Below are 16,610 nucleotides of genomic sequence, written 5' to 3'. Positions count from 1 at the left end.
CGGTATTTTTGTTTACATTTTGCTTCAAAATTCTTTTTTTTCCACAACAAAAAAAATATAAAAAATAGTTTATTTACGTTCAATTTGCGCTCTTTCTAACGATATCCCACTTGATCTAGTAACTTGAAACTAACAGTTTGCCCCCCATTCATTTTGGCCATTTTCTACAATTAAAATTCATAAATAAAAAAAAATTATACTTTCTATTTGTAGAGGTTTACAATGTTCATAACTATTCCAAATTTCAAGTTGATAGCATTAGTAGTTCTCGAAATATTTAGGAATGTGACAGACGGACAGACAGACGGACAGAGTCGCACCATAAGGGTTCCTGTTTGTACCTTTTTGGTACGGAACCCTAAAAAGAGTGAAGGTATTTATTGTTTTCAGCGTTCATATTTGCATGTATGTATATGTATATGAGTTTCATTTAATGGAAAGTTACCACTGCGGCACTTTGTTTGTTTTTTCACCTGACAAATCAAGAACTATGCTTACGAAACACACATATAAATATTTCAGGAATCTCGGCAACCGTTCTAGCAAGTCTACGAATTTCAATAAATTTGCGATGTTGCCTAATTTGGCGAATGGATTTAACGGAAAAAATGTTGTAGTTAGGTCGAATCTTTGGGCATTTCTGGTTTTTAAATGCTTTTCAAACTATGTTGGGTAACCCAGATAATTTGTTGATAGAGTCTGGCTAGCCAAATATTGTTGACAGATATTTCCTTGTGGTATCACCAATTGTCTATGGTTTAAAAAAAAAGGCTAAAAGTCTGCTGTCAATTTATGTCACTTATTCAAATTGTTCGCGGGTTATTAAGGGTAAATCTTAAATATTATAACAATGACGATACCAAGCGAGGTCCGCAATTTGCTGTTTAAGCTAATAAATAATTACAACCAAGAGCGAAGTCGACGTGAAGCGGCATATAATGGAAAACTGCAAAGTTTACAAGTCGTAAACAATATAGTAGGTTGGTGCTCTATTAATATTTTGATACTTTAAGTACTAGTTCTAACATTTGCCTATAACTTTGATTAAGTATGTGAATATAATAAAACTTAAATCTCATAAACAGGAAAAGAGTGTAAAGACAAGGAGAAACTCGAAGCTCTGGAAAGCATTAATAAAATAAAAATATTGGAACGTAACGACTTACTTACGAAAAACCAATATTTAGAAGAAATCAGTGAAGTGACTGGTCAGTAGTAATTTGATATAAAAATATAAAAAATAAAATAAATAATATAATTTAGCCTATATACGTTCCACTGCTGGGCACAGGCCTCCTCTCATGTCTGAGAGGGCTCGGGCTATATAGTCTCCACGCTAGCCCAATGCGGGTTGGAGACTTCACATAAATCTTTGAATTTCTTCGCTGATGTATGCAGGTTTCCTCACGATGTTTTCCTTCACCGTAAAGCTAGTGGTACATATTAAATGATATTTCGTACGTAAGTTCCGAAAAACTCATTGGTACGAGCCAGGATTTGAACCTGCGACCTCCGGATTGAAAGTCGGGCGTCATCGTCATATCCACTCGGCCACCACTGCTTATATGGCAATAAAAATATAAAATATATAAAAATATCTTGGTGAAACATGTCTATATATCGTCGCTGCGCGTGCAAATTTCGCTATGTGTTTTTAACCTACTTTACAGGAGACACAAAAAACTGTTTATTTCGGCAATTATTGAACATAAACAAATCAATATTTTTATTGAATAAGTATTTTCACTTTTGCATACATTAAGAAATTACTTGAAATTATATTTTAGTTATTATAAGGTTAAAAAAATATTTTTTCATAAATATGTTACATAGCGATTATAATTTGAGTCGTAAATAACCGGTATGTGTCTTACAATCACATAACTAGATTTTATTCTTAAGGAACAAAATACAATTTGTGCACTTTATCGTCACATAGTTATTTAATCATATGATTTGAATTAACTATGTTGTTGTTTATTTGTATTGTAATTATTTCAGAAAAACCACGAATTAGAACTATACGCTTAAATTGTGTATTAACTAACCATAATAAAAAACTCAATTAAATTAATATATTACTACTACCAATATATTACAACTATAATAATATATTTATTCCATTATTTTTTATGAATGGTGGTTATTTCAGTTACAAAGTTGCTCAATGCGGTATTATGTAAACATTTATGTATTGAATAAGTTTTCATTATGCATGTTTAACTTGAAAAAACCGGATAATGCTAGTCTGGCTCGAACACCGAAGGTTACGTGTACATTTTACTATTTTTTTTCTCACAACTATATAAATAATCATGTACTGATGTATGGTGTAATACGATTTATTTTCCAAATTTCATAGTTTAGGTCAACCGGAAGTACCCTATTAATTTTGACTTCCTTGAGAGTGTAGTATTTTTTTCAACTCAATTAACCTATGTTGTATTTACCTACTTAAAAATGAGGCTTTTTTACAGCTTCAAGGAACGGTACAGTACAGTACACTTGAGTATAGGGTTTTTCCGAAATAAAGAATATTGACATATAGATAAACGGATTGGCAAGAAAGTACACAATTGTATAAGGGTTCCATTTTTCCCTTTTGATCCGAAAAAGATAAAAAATCTTTGTCATTCAAAACTTTATGTGATTTCTCAAGTCAGTGTTTTTTCATTTATTAAACATTTCATTTTCATTAATTTATTTTAAAATGTTTCCAGAAAGGATAGATAGATCTTATCACACAAAATTTCATACAAAACGATGTCTTACCACTTCAAGGTAATGTTAAATCACTTGCTGTTTTTTTGAGTTACTTAGCATAAATTTATCTTATTTCAATATTTTGTAATATAAGTACGTTTACACACACTGAACCCTATACGAAATTTGTCAGTATACTAAACACTAAGAAATTTCTGACAGTTAATCTTAAAAATCAATTTGAAATGATTTATTTTTAACAAATATTAAAAAATAACTATTCGGTCAGAGTGAGTACTTTCAGACATAGTCTCAATAAAAAGGGAAACTACACTCTCTGTCTCATTTATAGAGGTTATACTTGACGACAAACCCACCTACCATACACTATTTAAACAAGTTTTAAGAGAGTAGGCTAGATATTTATAAGAAAAGCCTGCTATGTGACGCAAAACACACGATCTGGAAACATTCACGATTTCTACAAATAGTACAAAATTATCGCTATGTATGAGATTGTACAAATCGGGCACAAACATCTAACACATCTTTTTATACAATATTTCCGAAAATATAGCTATGTGTCATAATTCACATAGCAGGCGCAATTCCAAAACTGCTGTTATTAAGAAGATAATGTAGTTATGTGATTTATTGCAGTTAGCGATTATAGGAAGAACATTCAATGTATGGGCATCACATAACTACTTTTGATAAAACCTGTAATACTGAAATGAGCTCGATGCTGTTTTTGGAGCATATGTATTTAGAAATAAGGTTTAAAATGGCATTGAAAACGAAAAATCGCTAAAAATCACAGCGAATTTTGCACGCGCAGCGACGATATGAGCGGCAAAAATGTCGATAGTGCATTTTCTTTACCTACCTACTTAACATATTAAACAGACATTTGAAATAAAACTCTTTTAAACGGATTAATCGCGTATATTAACATCATGACCTACGTTTCGAGCCCTTTACAGCACTCGTCTTCACAGGTTCTACCCCTAAGACAGACATTTGAACCTTAAAAACCGGCCAAGAGCGTGTCGGGCCACGCTCAGTGTAGGGTTCCGTAGTTTTCCGTATTTTTCTCAAAATTTTTCTGGATGACCTGGCCTTGCTAGGGGAAAACCGTGAAGAGGTGGCATTATCGGCAAGGATTTTGGAGCAAGAAGCAGCAAAAGTGGGTCTCAGAATCAACCATGAGAAAACGGAATACCTCCATATGAAGCGGTACAGGGACAGTCGCGCCCAGAGGCAGAACCTACGTGTGGGCGGAAACGCGTACAAGGGCGTTTCCAAGTTCAAATACCTCGGGTGCACTGTCACTGATACACATACAAGGGAGGACGAAATCAACATCCGAACTCAAAACACCTTACGCTGCAGTGCTGCGCTCCACAAGGTCTTGGTGTCCAAGCTTCTTAGTAGACACACAAAACTACGGATCTATAAGACCGTGATCCGCCCCATTTTAATGTATGGGTGTGAGGCTTGGACACTAACACTCAAGGAGGAAAACAGCCTCCTAGTAACAGAACGTAAGGTGTTCAGGAAGATTCTGGGACCCGTGAAAAGAGACGATGGCAGTTGGAGAATCCGAAAAAATGCCGAAATTGAACATCTTATAGCCGAACCGAATATAATAGGTGAGACCAAGGCACATCGTCTCCGCTGGCTTGGCCATCTTATAAGGATGGGTGAGGATCGGGCAGTCAAGAGAGCCTATCTGGGTTGTCCAACTGGACGCCGTCCCGCTGGCCATCCTAAATATCGTTGGGCAGATAGAGTGGAAGCAGATCTCCGTGAACTCGGCGTTAACGAGGGCTGGCGAGAGGTCGCTCTGGACCGCGTAAAGTGGCGTGCTCTTGTGTTGGAGGCCAGGACTCACTTTGGGTCGTCGCGCCGACAAAGTAAGTAAGTAAGTCTCAAAAACTACTGAACCTATCAAGTTCAAAACAATTTTCCTAGAAAGTCTTTATAAAGTTCTACTTTTGTGATTTTTTTCATATTTTTTAAACATATGGTTCAAAAGTTAGAGGGGGGGGGACGCACTTTTTTTTCCTTTAGGAGCGATTATTTTCGAAAATATGAATATTATCAAAAAACGATCTTAGCAAACCCTTATTCATTTTTAAATACCTATCCAACAATATATCACACGTTAGGGTTGGAATGAAAAAAAAAAATTCAGCCCCCACTTTACATGTAGGGGGGTACCCTAATAAAACATTTTTTTCCATTTTTTATTTTTGCACTTTGTCGGCGTGACTGATATACATATTGGTACCAAATTTCAGCTTTCTAGTGCTAACGGTTACTGAGATTATCCGCGGACGGACGGACGGACGGACGGACGGACAGACAGACATGGCGAAACTATAAGGGTTCCTAGTTGACTACGGAACCCTAAAAATGTCAATTACCACCATTAATTGGATCAAATGCTAACAGATTTTGTCAAATTTCTGTACATATATTAGCAATTTCTATTGATTTTCAATATAAGTGTGCACAGAAAACAAAAATATTTTCTAGTATCAAAACTATATCTCCTACTATACCAAATGTGACCAGCCCTAGATTTTTTGAATTTCCCGCCAAAAGTTGGGGCAATATTTCATTAGCCACACTTCTATTATGTATTTTACGATACATGCAAGTATTCCAGATATGGGTTTCAAAATGTATGTTTAGAATGTTTACACATTGTAGAAGCGTTCAATGCAAGTTGGTTTACCTTACATGCCTGAGTATCAGTTCGATATTAATCGAATCCAATCCAATCATATCCTACGGGTCAATCCTTGCATGACAATTCGACTTATTGGAGTAGAACTCGTAATAGTTCGAATACACTTCCTTGCAAAACTTAATTAAGTTCTTCGGACTGTGGTAAAACCTTATGAATCTATCGATTAAATGAAAGAACAGCTTGATTATTTAAGTTTTAGACGAACGCTTCGGCAAATATATCAAAATGTTAAGTACCTACTTGTTTTCTGATATTTTGAAAAACCGGCCAAGAGCGTGTCGGGCCACGCTCAGTGTAGGGTTCCGTAGTTTTCCGTATTTTTCTCAAAAACTACTGAACCTATCAAGTTCAAAACAATTTTCCTAGAAAGTTTTTATAAAGATCTACTATTGTGATTTTTTTCATATTTTTTGAACATAGGGTTCAAAAGTTAGAGGGGGGGGGACGCACTTTTTTTTCCTTTAGAAGCGAATATTTCCGAAAATATTAATATTATCAAAAAACGATCCTAGTAGACCCTTCTTCATTTTTAAATACCTATCCAACAATATATCACACGTTGGGGTTGGAATGAAAAAAAATATCCGCCCCCACTTTACATGTAGGGGGGGTACCCTAATAAAACATTTTTTTCCATTTTTTATTTTTGCACTTTGTTGGCGTGATTGATATACATATTGGTACCAAATTTCAGCTTTCTAGTGATTACGGTTACTGAGATTATCCGCGGACGGACGGACGGACGGACGGACGGACGGACGGACGGACGGACGGACGGACGGACGGACGGACAGACAGACATGGCGAAACTATAAGGGTTCCTAGTTGACTACGGAACCCTAAAAACCAGCTACCTAAAATACACTAGCAAGTATGAGATGGGTATCAGACCTTTCATAAGTTTTTTTGATTTTTCTTAAAAAAATATTTTTAGCACAAGATTTTATTGCCGACTGTACTTTTCTTTCAACAGTCATCTACTGCTCTTCGAGACGTTTCTAAAAACCCCTTACTCGATGGGGACACGATATTTCATTACAGAGTTCCTATGGCCACCCTTCTGCTCCATCGTCAGATTAGCTCCATGATATTGATACCATAATGTTGCATTGTCACGTGATTTACAGGTGCAAAATTTCAGAAACCGAGAAGTGCAACTAGGGAACAAATCAAATTATTTTATTGAATATTTTTCGATTTGTTCTTTTTCAAGTAGTCACACTACTTTATATAAATTATAAATTTAAATAGATATCATACACGAAAGAAAAAACGACAAGGCCCTCTGGTGGTTACAAACAGACAACGGGACCGGTGAAATTAAATAAAAGCTTGTAAAAAAAACACATTCAATCACTTCTCTAATATGAGTAGGTGTTACCATGAGCTTTTAATTCATTACTCGATAGCAATGATATTCATTGTATACTTACATTTTCCGTTAAAAACACATGGTGGGTTACATACCAGGTATTTTGCAGCTATTGCGGTGTCTAACAGTATACTAGGCAGATGTTTATGCGTATATCACCTGTTAGTTCGTTACACAGCATTGCAATGGCAGGAGCAGTGGTATCCTTGCCATCGAAGATCTTGATGATGTCTGCTCGCCGGAGACAACTGTAAAGACATAAAGAAGAAATAATAGGTATATTGATATACTTAGTTATGTATATGATGAAACATTTCTGTCGTAAAATATACACGAACATTAGGTATTCGAAAAATATTTAAGTATAAGATACATTATCGGTCTGTTAGTGAAAAATGTTACGTTTTTCGTTGAAAAAAAAATCGCTGTAGTTAGTATTATTGGGGGTTCTGGCCCACTTCTTATTTGCGGTTGGTTTTTACAATTGAGCTAGCTCAATGTATGGATAATGTATGGGCAATATCATTAGAGTTCATTTTACCAACCGCACAAAAAGCATATGTTGGTTTTCGTTTTTACGTTTGCTTGTGTTTAGTACTAAAAAAATTAGTTAAAGTATGAGCATCTTTGAACTTACTTAAGTCTTTCGAATTGGAGTAATTTCGAAACACAGAAATGCTCGGGAAATTTCGAAAGGGGAAACTGGATATGATGGAAATACTTAATAGTGATTTTTATGTGACTTTTGAAATTAGAAGACTATCGAAATTACCCCAATGCACCCTACAATACATTTATTTTTACTAACAAAACACGGTTCTTCAACTATCAATAGGCGGTTAGTGGTCACCGTCCGCTTCCGCTAGATATCACCGTGTGAACAGAAATGCGCAAATGTTTTAAACCTTATTGCTACAACATAAGATCTATGTTAAGTCAGTTCAAAGACTCGTGATGCTCATACTCCAACTCATATTTAGCACTAAATACAAGCAATCGTAAAAATGAAAACCAACATATGCTTTTTTGTGCGGTTGGTAAAATGAACTCTAATGATATTGCCGATACATTCTCTATACATTGAGCTAGTTCAATTGTAAAAACCAACCGCAAATTAGTGAGCGTCAGAATGGCGGGTGCACATCAAGCAATCCTGGTGTGGTATACGTCAGGAGTTAGTGCTATCAATGTGCCAAATGTGCGCCAAAATTAGAGCAATGTGCTCTTTGAACTCCAGAGATATTTAAGAAATTAATGACACCCGCCATTCTGACGTCAGGTTGGCGGGTGCACTTCCAGTTCTAGCTAATGGCTGCTTACTCAAGGGTGAATGTACTGCCTAAGGTTACTAGCTCGCAATGTGCTTCCACATGTATGAAACACAAACTAACTCAGAGAGCCGTTGAAGAGTAATATGGGATTGAATAAATATATCTATAAGTATCACTTTTTTGTGAAAAGCGCCTGCATGTTAATGCTGCATTGCAGGCAATGAACATTGCTATTTTATTTCAGCAGGCGTTATAGATATATTTATTCAATCGCATATTACTCTTCAACGGCTCTCTGAATTAGTGTGTGTGAAGCACATTGCGAGCACTAACCTTAGGCAGTACATTCACCCTTGAGTAAGCAGCCATTAGCTAGAACTGGAAGTGCACCCGCCAACCTGACGTCAGAATGGCGGGTGTCATTAATTTCTTAAATATCTCTGGAGTTCAAAGAGCACATTGCTCGAATTTTGGCGCACATTTGGCACATTGCTAGCACTAACTCCTGACGTATTTATACCACACCAGGATTGCTATATGTACACCTGCCATTCTGACGCTCACGCAAATTAGAAGTGAGCCAGAACCCCCAATAATGCCCTACTAACAGTTTCTTTTTTTCAACGAAAAACGTAACATTTGTCCCTGATAGACCGATAATGTATCAGTGTAATACCCTACCCAATAATACCCTACTGTCGCTATTGTCTCCGGCATCGGTAACTAATGCTAAGTAATAAGCATTGTTCGAAACAGTTGTATCAGTCCGATACTTCTAAACCACGCAGATCGGCATTTTCGCGAGAATAGTGGAGAACAATCACAATTTTTTTCTAAGGTAGGTAAATATGTTTTTCCTACTCATTAGCCATTCGAGCCATTTCGATCTAGGATAAAAAACAAGAGACAAAAAAATGGTCCCAAAATGTTCTATTATTTTGCATACTTTCCACTTTGTAACCACTGTACAAAGTGTTTGAAAAATAGTAACAAAGTGGAAAAATTAAATTGGGGGCGCTTTTTACCGCCTAGTAGGATGGAAAGGACTCGTGATTCTGAGTAGGAAAAACATAAAATTTACCTATTTTAGAAAAAAAAGTTTTTGAATCTTTTTTTGCGAAAATGCCGAGATAGCATCCATTTTAGTTTAATAAAATAAATGTAAACGAAAATGCTATCTATTTGTCTATATTAGTATTGCTTACTGTATAACAAAATGTGCATGTATTTTGTTCACTGTACATACAACAGAACTATTAAATTATGGATCTAGCGTACCATAAAGTCCTTCCAAGAGACGCTAGGTTAATTTAGTTAGAGGAGTTCCTCTCCAGACCGTTCCGAGCAAAATTTCTGCAGAAATGGTCCTGTTGGGTGCGTGGACCAGTATGTTTTTCATAACTCATAACTATCATACGGTCCATAGTTTTGTACACAGCTACTTATTAAATTATGTAAAATATGATTGCTGTCTGTGTTTTTGGCAGTCGTTTATTAAGAGGACAGTGGACGATAGATTATCTAGACAAATGTAACTATCATTCTCCTCCCTGGATATTTACTTTAGGGAAAGTATTTTTAGTTTGAGATATTTTTGTTATAGACATTTATCATATATATTTTATCATAATTTAGTTAGATTATTTCTAATTCTCAGTTGTTATACAAGGGCCCCACCATTTTATATGGAATTTGAAAGATGACAGCCCACTAACCCTGAGTTAATTAGTTGGTGCAAGTGTAATAATCAAAGAGTATAAAAAATGAAACGTAGTGGCATAGCTATTGCATAGCTATGAATTAAAGTGCATCAATTGTGTCAAAATATTTTCAATGATATATATAATCCAGCTGCCCTAGCCAAAGCAGTTAACACTTGGTAATGATCCGTGGCGTACGAAACGCAACTTCCCCAGTCGCACTAATATAGAAGAGGGATACATAGCTACGTGGATTTGCATCTTTTGTACGTACCCTAAGGGGAAAATCTGGATTACAACTGTATGAAAAACTGGATTCGAGGAGGCGGTTGTCCCCTTTAGTCTTAATGCGATTAATAGTGGAAAACTGAATGTGCGATATGTATGCAGTGCCGTAATTCGTGCCATTCGGCAGCACTTGCGCATCATCGAGTTAATTGCCCGAACTCGTTGTTTATCGTTCTACCATTGACTCATAATTTACTTTGTAAGGAAGTGGCACTAAAAATGGCACCAGGAATATACGGGCCAATCGGGCGCGTCATGCGAGCTCACTAAGTAATCACGTGTAGTAGCATTCCAACAGGGCGCATCAAATGCGAATGTTCAGAATGTATGGATTGACTTATCCTTACATTTTAAATCCTTGTGTTCGAGTCATTACGACGGGGCCAGTGTATTATTCAATTATTAATGGTGAAATAATTCGTATTTTACTAATGAGTAGAAAAATAAAACGTGTTTACGAAAGCGATGTACAAAAATGTTTATATCTCAAAACTATGTATGTATACGGGTTTGTGTAAAAGTATATCATATCAAAACCATACAAGGTTTCCATAATATTACACCGACAAAATAATTCAGATCTAGGTTATGTGTGCCATGTTCCAGTTCACTTTGGGATCTAATTAAGTTTAGGATTTGAAATGAAATGAAATGAAATGAAATGAAATGAAATGAAATATTTATTTTTCCAAGTAGGCATATTACAATGCGCTTATGAACGTCAAATAAAAACTCAAAAAACTCAAGACAAGTCAAAGGCTAATAATAAGGTTCCTGGAAATAAAATCCCGAGTTTTAGTTGCTTGTATCTTAATAACCTATATAGCTATATTTATCCAATTCCTATCTTATAGTTTTTGACCAATACTTACATACTTTTAAAAATTGTCAACTTTTAAACCTATTGTCGGTCGGTCCGAAAATTCGCACATATTTTAATATAAATTATCTGAATTGTCAGATTAAATTACCCAGATACATTTGTGAATTGCAGTAACGATGATGACATTGATGACGAGTGACCACGAGTAATGATTGTGTCTGGTTTATATTATAAAGTTATGGTCACTATACATACCTTTACCTAATTAGGTATCTCTACAAGGCAATCATAGTGATGATTGCCTTGCAGACATACCTAATTAGGTAAAGGTATGTATAGTGACTATAACTTTATATACTCTCCTTTGTAGTGACAAATAGTACGATAGGGACGGCCTGATGTTTTATCATTTATCGCGCGACCATACTTGCCTGCCTGTTGTATCTTGTATAAGAAAGGATATCTGACTAATAACTACAATTTTCATTTCACCTTACTATCAAAGGACTTTATTTATTAAATTTAAATATTAAGTTGTGAAAATGGAAACCAGATTCTTCGAAACATGTCGCACAAGAGTGACTAAGTTAGAGAAAACAATAAAAAATTAAGTACCCTAATTGATTGAATAATACGTTTTAAACAGAGTAATAAACACCTTTTCAATTAAAAATGCATGGTATAATTTTGATCAAATGCCCATTTGAAGGAAAAACACAATAGTATTTTATGCAACACACGTTTAAAGGAGGTCAAAAAAGACGAGTGGAGTGACGCCACGAATATTTTTTGACTCAGTTAAACACTACCGTTACATATATGTAATAGTTTTTCTACGACCATGCCCTTAGTTTTTAATAGTTTTCTTGAATGTATTTTGACGCAAAGTTTTGCACTGTCAGCTCAGCTGACCAAAGCCTTCCCGCGCACGCGCGCGGTATCGTTATATCAATGCATTGCCATGGTTACAGAGCCAAACAATGCGTTTTCAGTTTTTTCGATACTGCGCGCATGCGCGGAAAGCCGGCGGACGCTGGCTTTGGGGAATAGACTTTTATGTAGCGTTCTAAAGATCTATGAACGACCCTGTAATAAATGACGAATAACAGTTCGGAAGTAGAAAACTAATTAACTTACTATCTGCATCCGATTTAATTCCTCACTAAATTACAAATCTCGCATCACGTCAGCTCACGAAACTTACCGAAGTTATCAATCCATTCACTCCCACTTCTTACATACTCTCCTTTATTATAAACTAGCTATTGTTCGCGGCTTCTCTCGCGATAAATTCGAAAATTGCGGAATGCTCCACACAAACTTCAAAATGGGGGGGGGGAGGGGTTAAGGGTCATTTTAGGGAAATGGGGGCTTAGAGAAAGGCAAAAAGTAGCCTATGTCACTCTCCATCCCTTCCAGTATCTCCACTTAAAAAATCACGTAAATTCGTCGCTCCGTTTTACCATGAAAGACGGACAAACAAACAGATACACACACTTTCCCATTTATCATATTAGTAAGGATAAAATTGGTTTAATCATTTTAACATCTATTTTCAAACTTTGCGTCCTTTCCAATAACATAAAAGTGAATCCCCGCCATTTCTCGTGTCAATATTGAATTCCCCGCTTAATGCATAACGCTGCATAATCGCAGTGCCGCTCGTTACACTGTAAGTTAGTGGACCGGACGATTTTTACGGGCGATTTTATGAGTTTCATGAGTACGTCGTTGCGCGACGCTCGCAGTGACATTCGATACTTTAGAACTGATTACGATAATGTGACAAGTCGTTCTATTGCCAGGCATGACGCGTCGTAAGGTTGTACGATGATTGCTATTAAAGTTTTGCCATCACTTTGACCACTCCATTTCCATACATTTAAGCAGAAAGATGATTAAATGGCAATGTGGGCAATAATTATTATATTTTTTTAATGGGTACTTTTATTTCTGATTGTGAATAATAAAATTGTAATTATATTAGGCCACTTACACCAACGAAAATGGAGGGTTAACCCACCATTTATATTGAATTTGATAGTTGACAGACAGCACCCTATCCCTGAGTTAAGTGGTTGCTGCAAGTGGGCCTTAAACAATTAATATTAATCTTAAGGTAGGGTTAAGATTATGTTACTGTAATCAAATTTTGTATAGACGTACCTTATGTCACCTTTTTGAAGAGAAACTTCTTCGAAAACCACTTTCACACGTTCTTTTGGCCTGTAAAAATACACACAGATTATTTAAAATTATATTTCATAATACATTTTTTCCCAAACATACGGAACTTCCGCTGAGAGCAGCAAGTACAAAATCTGTGTACCGTTGTGGTTCGTTAAATACTTTTCATAAACACCGAAGAAAATTCCAACTGAAAACAATTTACAGGCTCGAATGTGCAACGACGCGCGTAATGTGGTACACTACTGCATGCACGGCTGGTGTCTTGAACAAGCCTGAATCGCCAAGTTTGCGATTTTCTTATCATACATAACCATGACTTTCTGCGTATATTGTAGACGCTGCCAAAAAGAGTGTATGTGGGAAAATTTTATATGGAGAGGATTTATAAGCATTAGAAACTAGTATGACATTTGAATAAATTTAGTTTTTTTTTAAACATAATGAATTGCCTAATGTTATGCCGTCGAAGTCGGTAGAAAACAGTTCTTAGCTTATCAGTAAGTCTAGTATATAAGTCGACAAAGACACGAATTTCACTTTCACTTTCAGCTTGTGATATGATCGTTAAATCGTTTATATTTCATGTTTGGATAAGTATCAATTAAGTATTCAATGCTTTATTGCAATATTTGCAATTCATGTGTACACATAATGATCTTAGGCTAAGTATAATATAGTCTCAACATGAACCCTGAGAGGGCATAGCAACATAATTATATATATAGAGAGTCAAGTATAGAATAGAAATGCGATACGATATCTACGATTTCGATCTGATATGTTTGCGTCAAAAGTGTCAAAACTGATGTGTCTGTTTAATGAAAAGTAACTTTAGATCTAGACCAATTTTAGACACTGACAGATCGGTATCATGGACTTGAAGCATTGTTCGAATACGGTATCCTCGGTATTTGTTACTAACCTGCCGCCGAAGTGGTAGGAACACCGCACATTGTTGGGGTAAATGGACGGGTAGCGGGGGCTGTACAGACGGCCGTGCGTCGGCCGACTGCCCGACCGACCGAAGTGGTAGTCGCATTCCGTGCCCGGGAGGTGCACGCCATCTGTCTCGAATAGACCTGGGGAGGAGGATATCGTTGGTTGTTATTTGATACACACTATTTAAGAGCTGACGCCCATTAGGGCGTGTATCAAATGTTTGAAGCCCTAACATAGGAATTATATCAGCGATGTTACCTGGCACGCGATAAATGATAAAACATCAGGCCGCCCCTATCGAATTTACAAATAGTGCGATAGGGACGGCCTGATTTTTATCATTAAATTTATAGCGCGACCATACTTGCCTGCCAGGGCTGTATTGTTTATCATCAAATCGTTTTCGTCCTACAATAACCTATTATGTACTCTTATTTAGAACGTGACAGACGTTCTAACATGATATCACAAACTGACACCGCGAGCCTATGTATACTATACATAAGTGTATATACACGTACAAATGAAATACACAAACATATAAAGAAGTCATTTAAGTATCACTGTAGATATCACTGTAATGTTTAAACAATGTTTAAATACAAGGGTCTTGGCGTTGAGACCCTTGGCCCGTGGGGTCCGAACGCCTTAAATTTATTTAAGGAAATATCGAAAAAACTGACAGAGGTCAGCGGTGACCGTAGGGCTGGCAGCTTCCTCGCCCAAAGAATAAGCCTTGCGATACAACGAGGAAATGATGCCAGTATCTACGGCACCATGCCTAAAGAAGTTTCTTAGTTTTTAATATTTTTAGTTTACTTAGGTATTTATTTTTAGATTAAGGTTTAGTTTATGTTTAGTATTATTGTTTTTATTATAGGTCATTTCTCAAAATTTTGCCACCCCCACCTGTCAGTACGTTTATGTTAGAACTTTTTTTTTAGTATAGAATATCTTCATAAATAAATTATCAATACATATTAAAAGACAGTTTTTACATAGAGGCCTGATGCTTTGAAATCGATTTATTTTATATTAATGAAATAAATAATAATTGTAACTAAGTTTTGTCGTTCACCTTCCGTGTCCCAACGCGGAGTACTCATGTTTCGAGTTGTTAAAAGTACACAAATTATTAACTTTACTTACCTTTATTGCTGTATTTTATTTGCATATATCCTTAACTTTTAAAACTAGACTATCTGATAATAATATTACACTTATGTTCCAAGTTATTTGGCTTTAAAGTTTGTCCACGGCCGTTTTTGTCGTTGACCTGTCGAGACAAACTCGCAAGCACTGTGCGATCCCTACTCCACCTCTGCCGCCCCACCCCGCATGAATCGAAGCCGCCAGTATCGGCATGTATCGGCCATCACCTGCAAGCAACGGCACGTGTTCACTACGCCTTGATTAGAAAATAGAAAATTTTAATTACCTCGAACGGGAGTTTGTAACGGGTAAGTAGTCGTTATTCTGTCAATCATAATTTGGTTATTGTTTGAGATACTGCATTAACTGTAACATATGTTTCGTATTTTGTTGCTTAATTTTTAGGCACCTAAATATTTAGTTCGTTCGGCAAATACTTTTTGAGTTTTGGCGAAATAACTGGCATTTTGTCGGTCACCTGTGCATCGTTCACCTGGCTAAAATAGGCAAGTGAACGACATTTTGGGACAGGGTGACGACAATAATGATAAATTTACCAATCGTAATAATACTTTTTTACATCTTAAATATTTGTTTTGTGCGTTAAATGAGAAAAGTATTACTGTTATATCGGTTTAGGCTGCATTTCTCAAAGGATTTTTGCTTTTTTGCGGTGTGTGTCCTTCACCTGTGCGATAAAGCCAGGTGAACGACTCAGTGACAGAAAACCGACACGTCGATCACTTGTCATAAGCCAGATGAACCATTACGAGGGGCGGTCAATCGGATCAATAAGTAATGATAATGAGTATTAAAACATAATCTAGAATATGAGTATCCTTATATTTTTATAATTAAAAGTAACTCTTCTGTGATTTATTTACATATTTTAATTTTTTCATTTGTTTTTTGCCCCCTTTAAAAAATGAAATCTTAATTATAGTCTAAATACCATGTCAGTAAGCAAGTGCTTGCTTGAAGTGAAGTCACTTCATTATACTTCAGAGTAGCTATTATATTACAATTTTATTTAAAGGTCGGGTATAAAATATTAATGGCCCTTATATTGCCTTCAATATGAGGTATGTCACTTGTAGCTTTAAATACACCAATTAAGCAGCACCCTCGGCAATTTGAGGGTTCGGCCAATTTTTGATTGTTTAAGATTTTGTTATTTTAACTAATCAATTTTTTTTATATAAAAAAAAATATATATTCTTCTTTAATACTAAATATAAAAAAAATCAAAATCGGTTCAGTAACGACGGAGATATCGAGTAACAAACATAAAAAAATAATAATAATAAAATACTGACGAATTGAGAACCCCCTTCCTTGAGATTTGGGCGGCGGTTAAAAACTATTATAATGCTGATGGGCAGGTGAATGACGTCCATATCAGGTGAATGACCAC

The 16,610-nt window shown here is 36.0% G+C and overlaps 1 protein-coding gene across 1 annotated transcript in view; it reads right to left on the bottom strand.

Moving 5' to 3' along the window:
• The window catches only part of LOC125238021 (suppressor of lurcher protein 1-like), a 421,475-nt gene that overhangs the window by 120,597 nt on the left and 284,268 nt on the right, over positions 1 to 16,610 (bottom strand). Inside the window, exons 6-8 of the mRNA XM_048145304.1 lie at positions 14,028 to 14,184; positions 13,082 to 13,141; positions 6,993 to 7,081 (exon numbers count right to left, since the gene is read on the bottom strand). Of these exons, the coding sequence (XP_048001261.1) occupies positions 6,993 to 7,081; positions 13,082 to 13,141; positions 14,028 to 14,184 (306 nt within the window). The remainder of the gene's footprint in view (positions 1 to 6,992; positions 7,082 to 13,081; positions 13,142 to 14,027; positions 14,185 to 16,610) is intronic.

This window comes from Leguminivora glycinivorella, chromosome 2 (assembly GCF_023078275.1).
Source record: "Leguminivora glycinivorella isolate SPB_JAAS2020 chromosome 2, LegGlyc_1.1, whole genome shotgun sequence".
NCBI lineage: Eukaryota > Metazoa > Arthropoda > Insecta > Lepidoptera > Tortricidae > Leguminivora > Leguminivora glycinivorella.
Note: the sequence above shows the minus strand (reverse complement) of the source record. Positions and strands in the feature narration are given on the sequence as shown.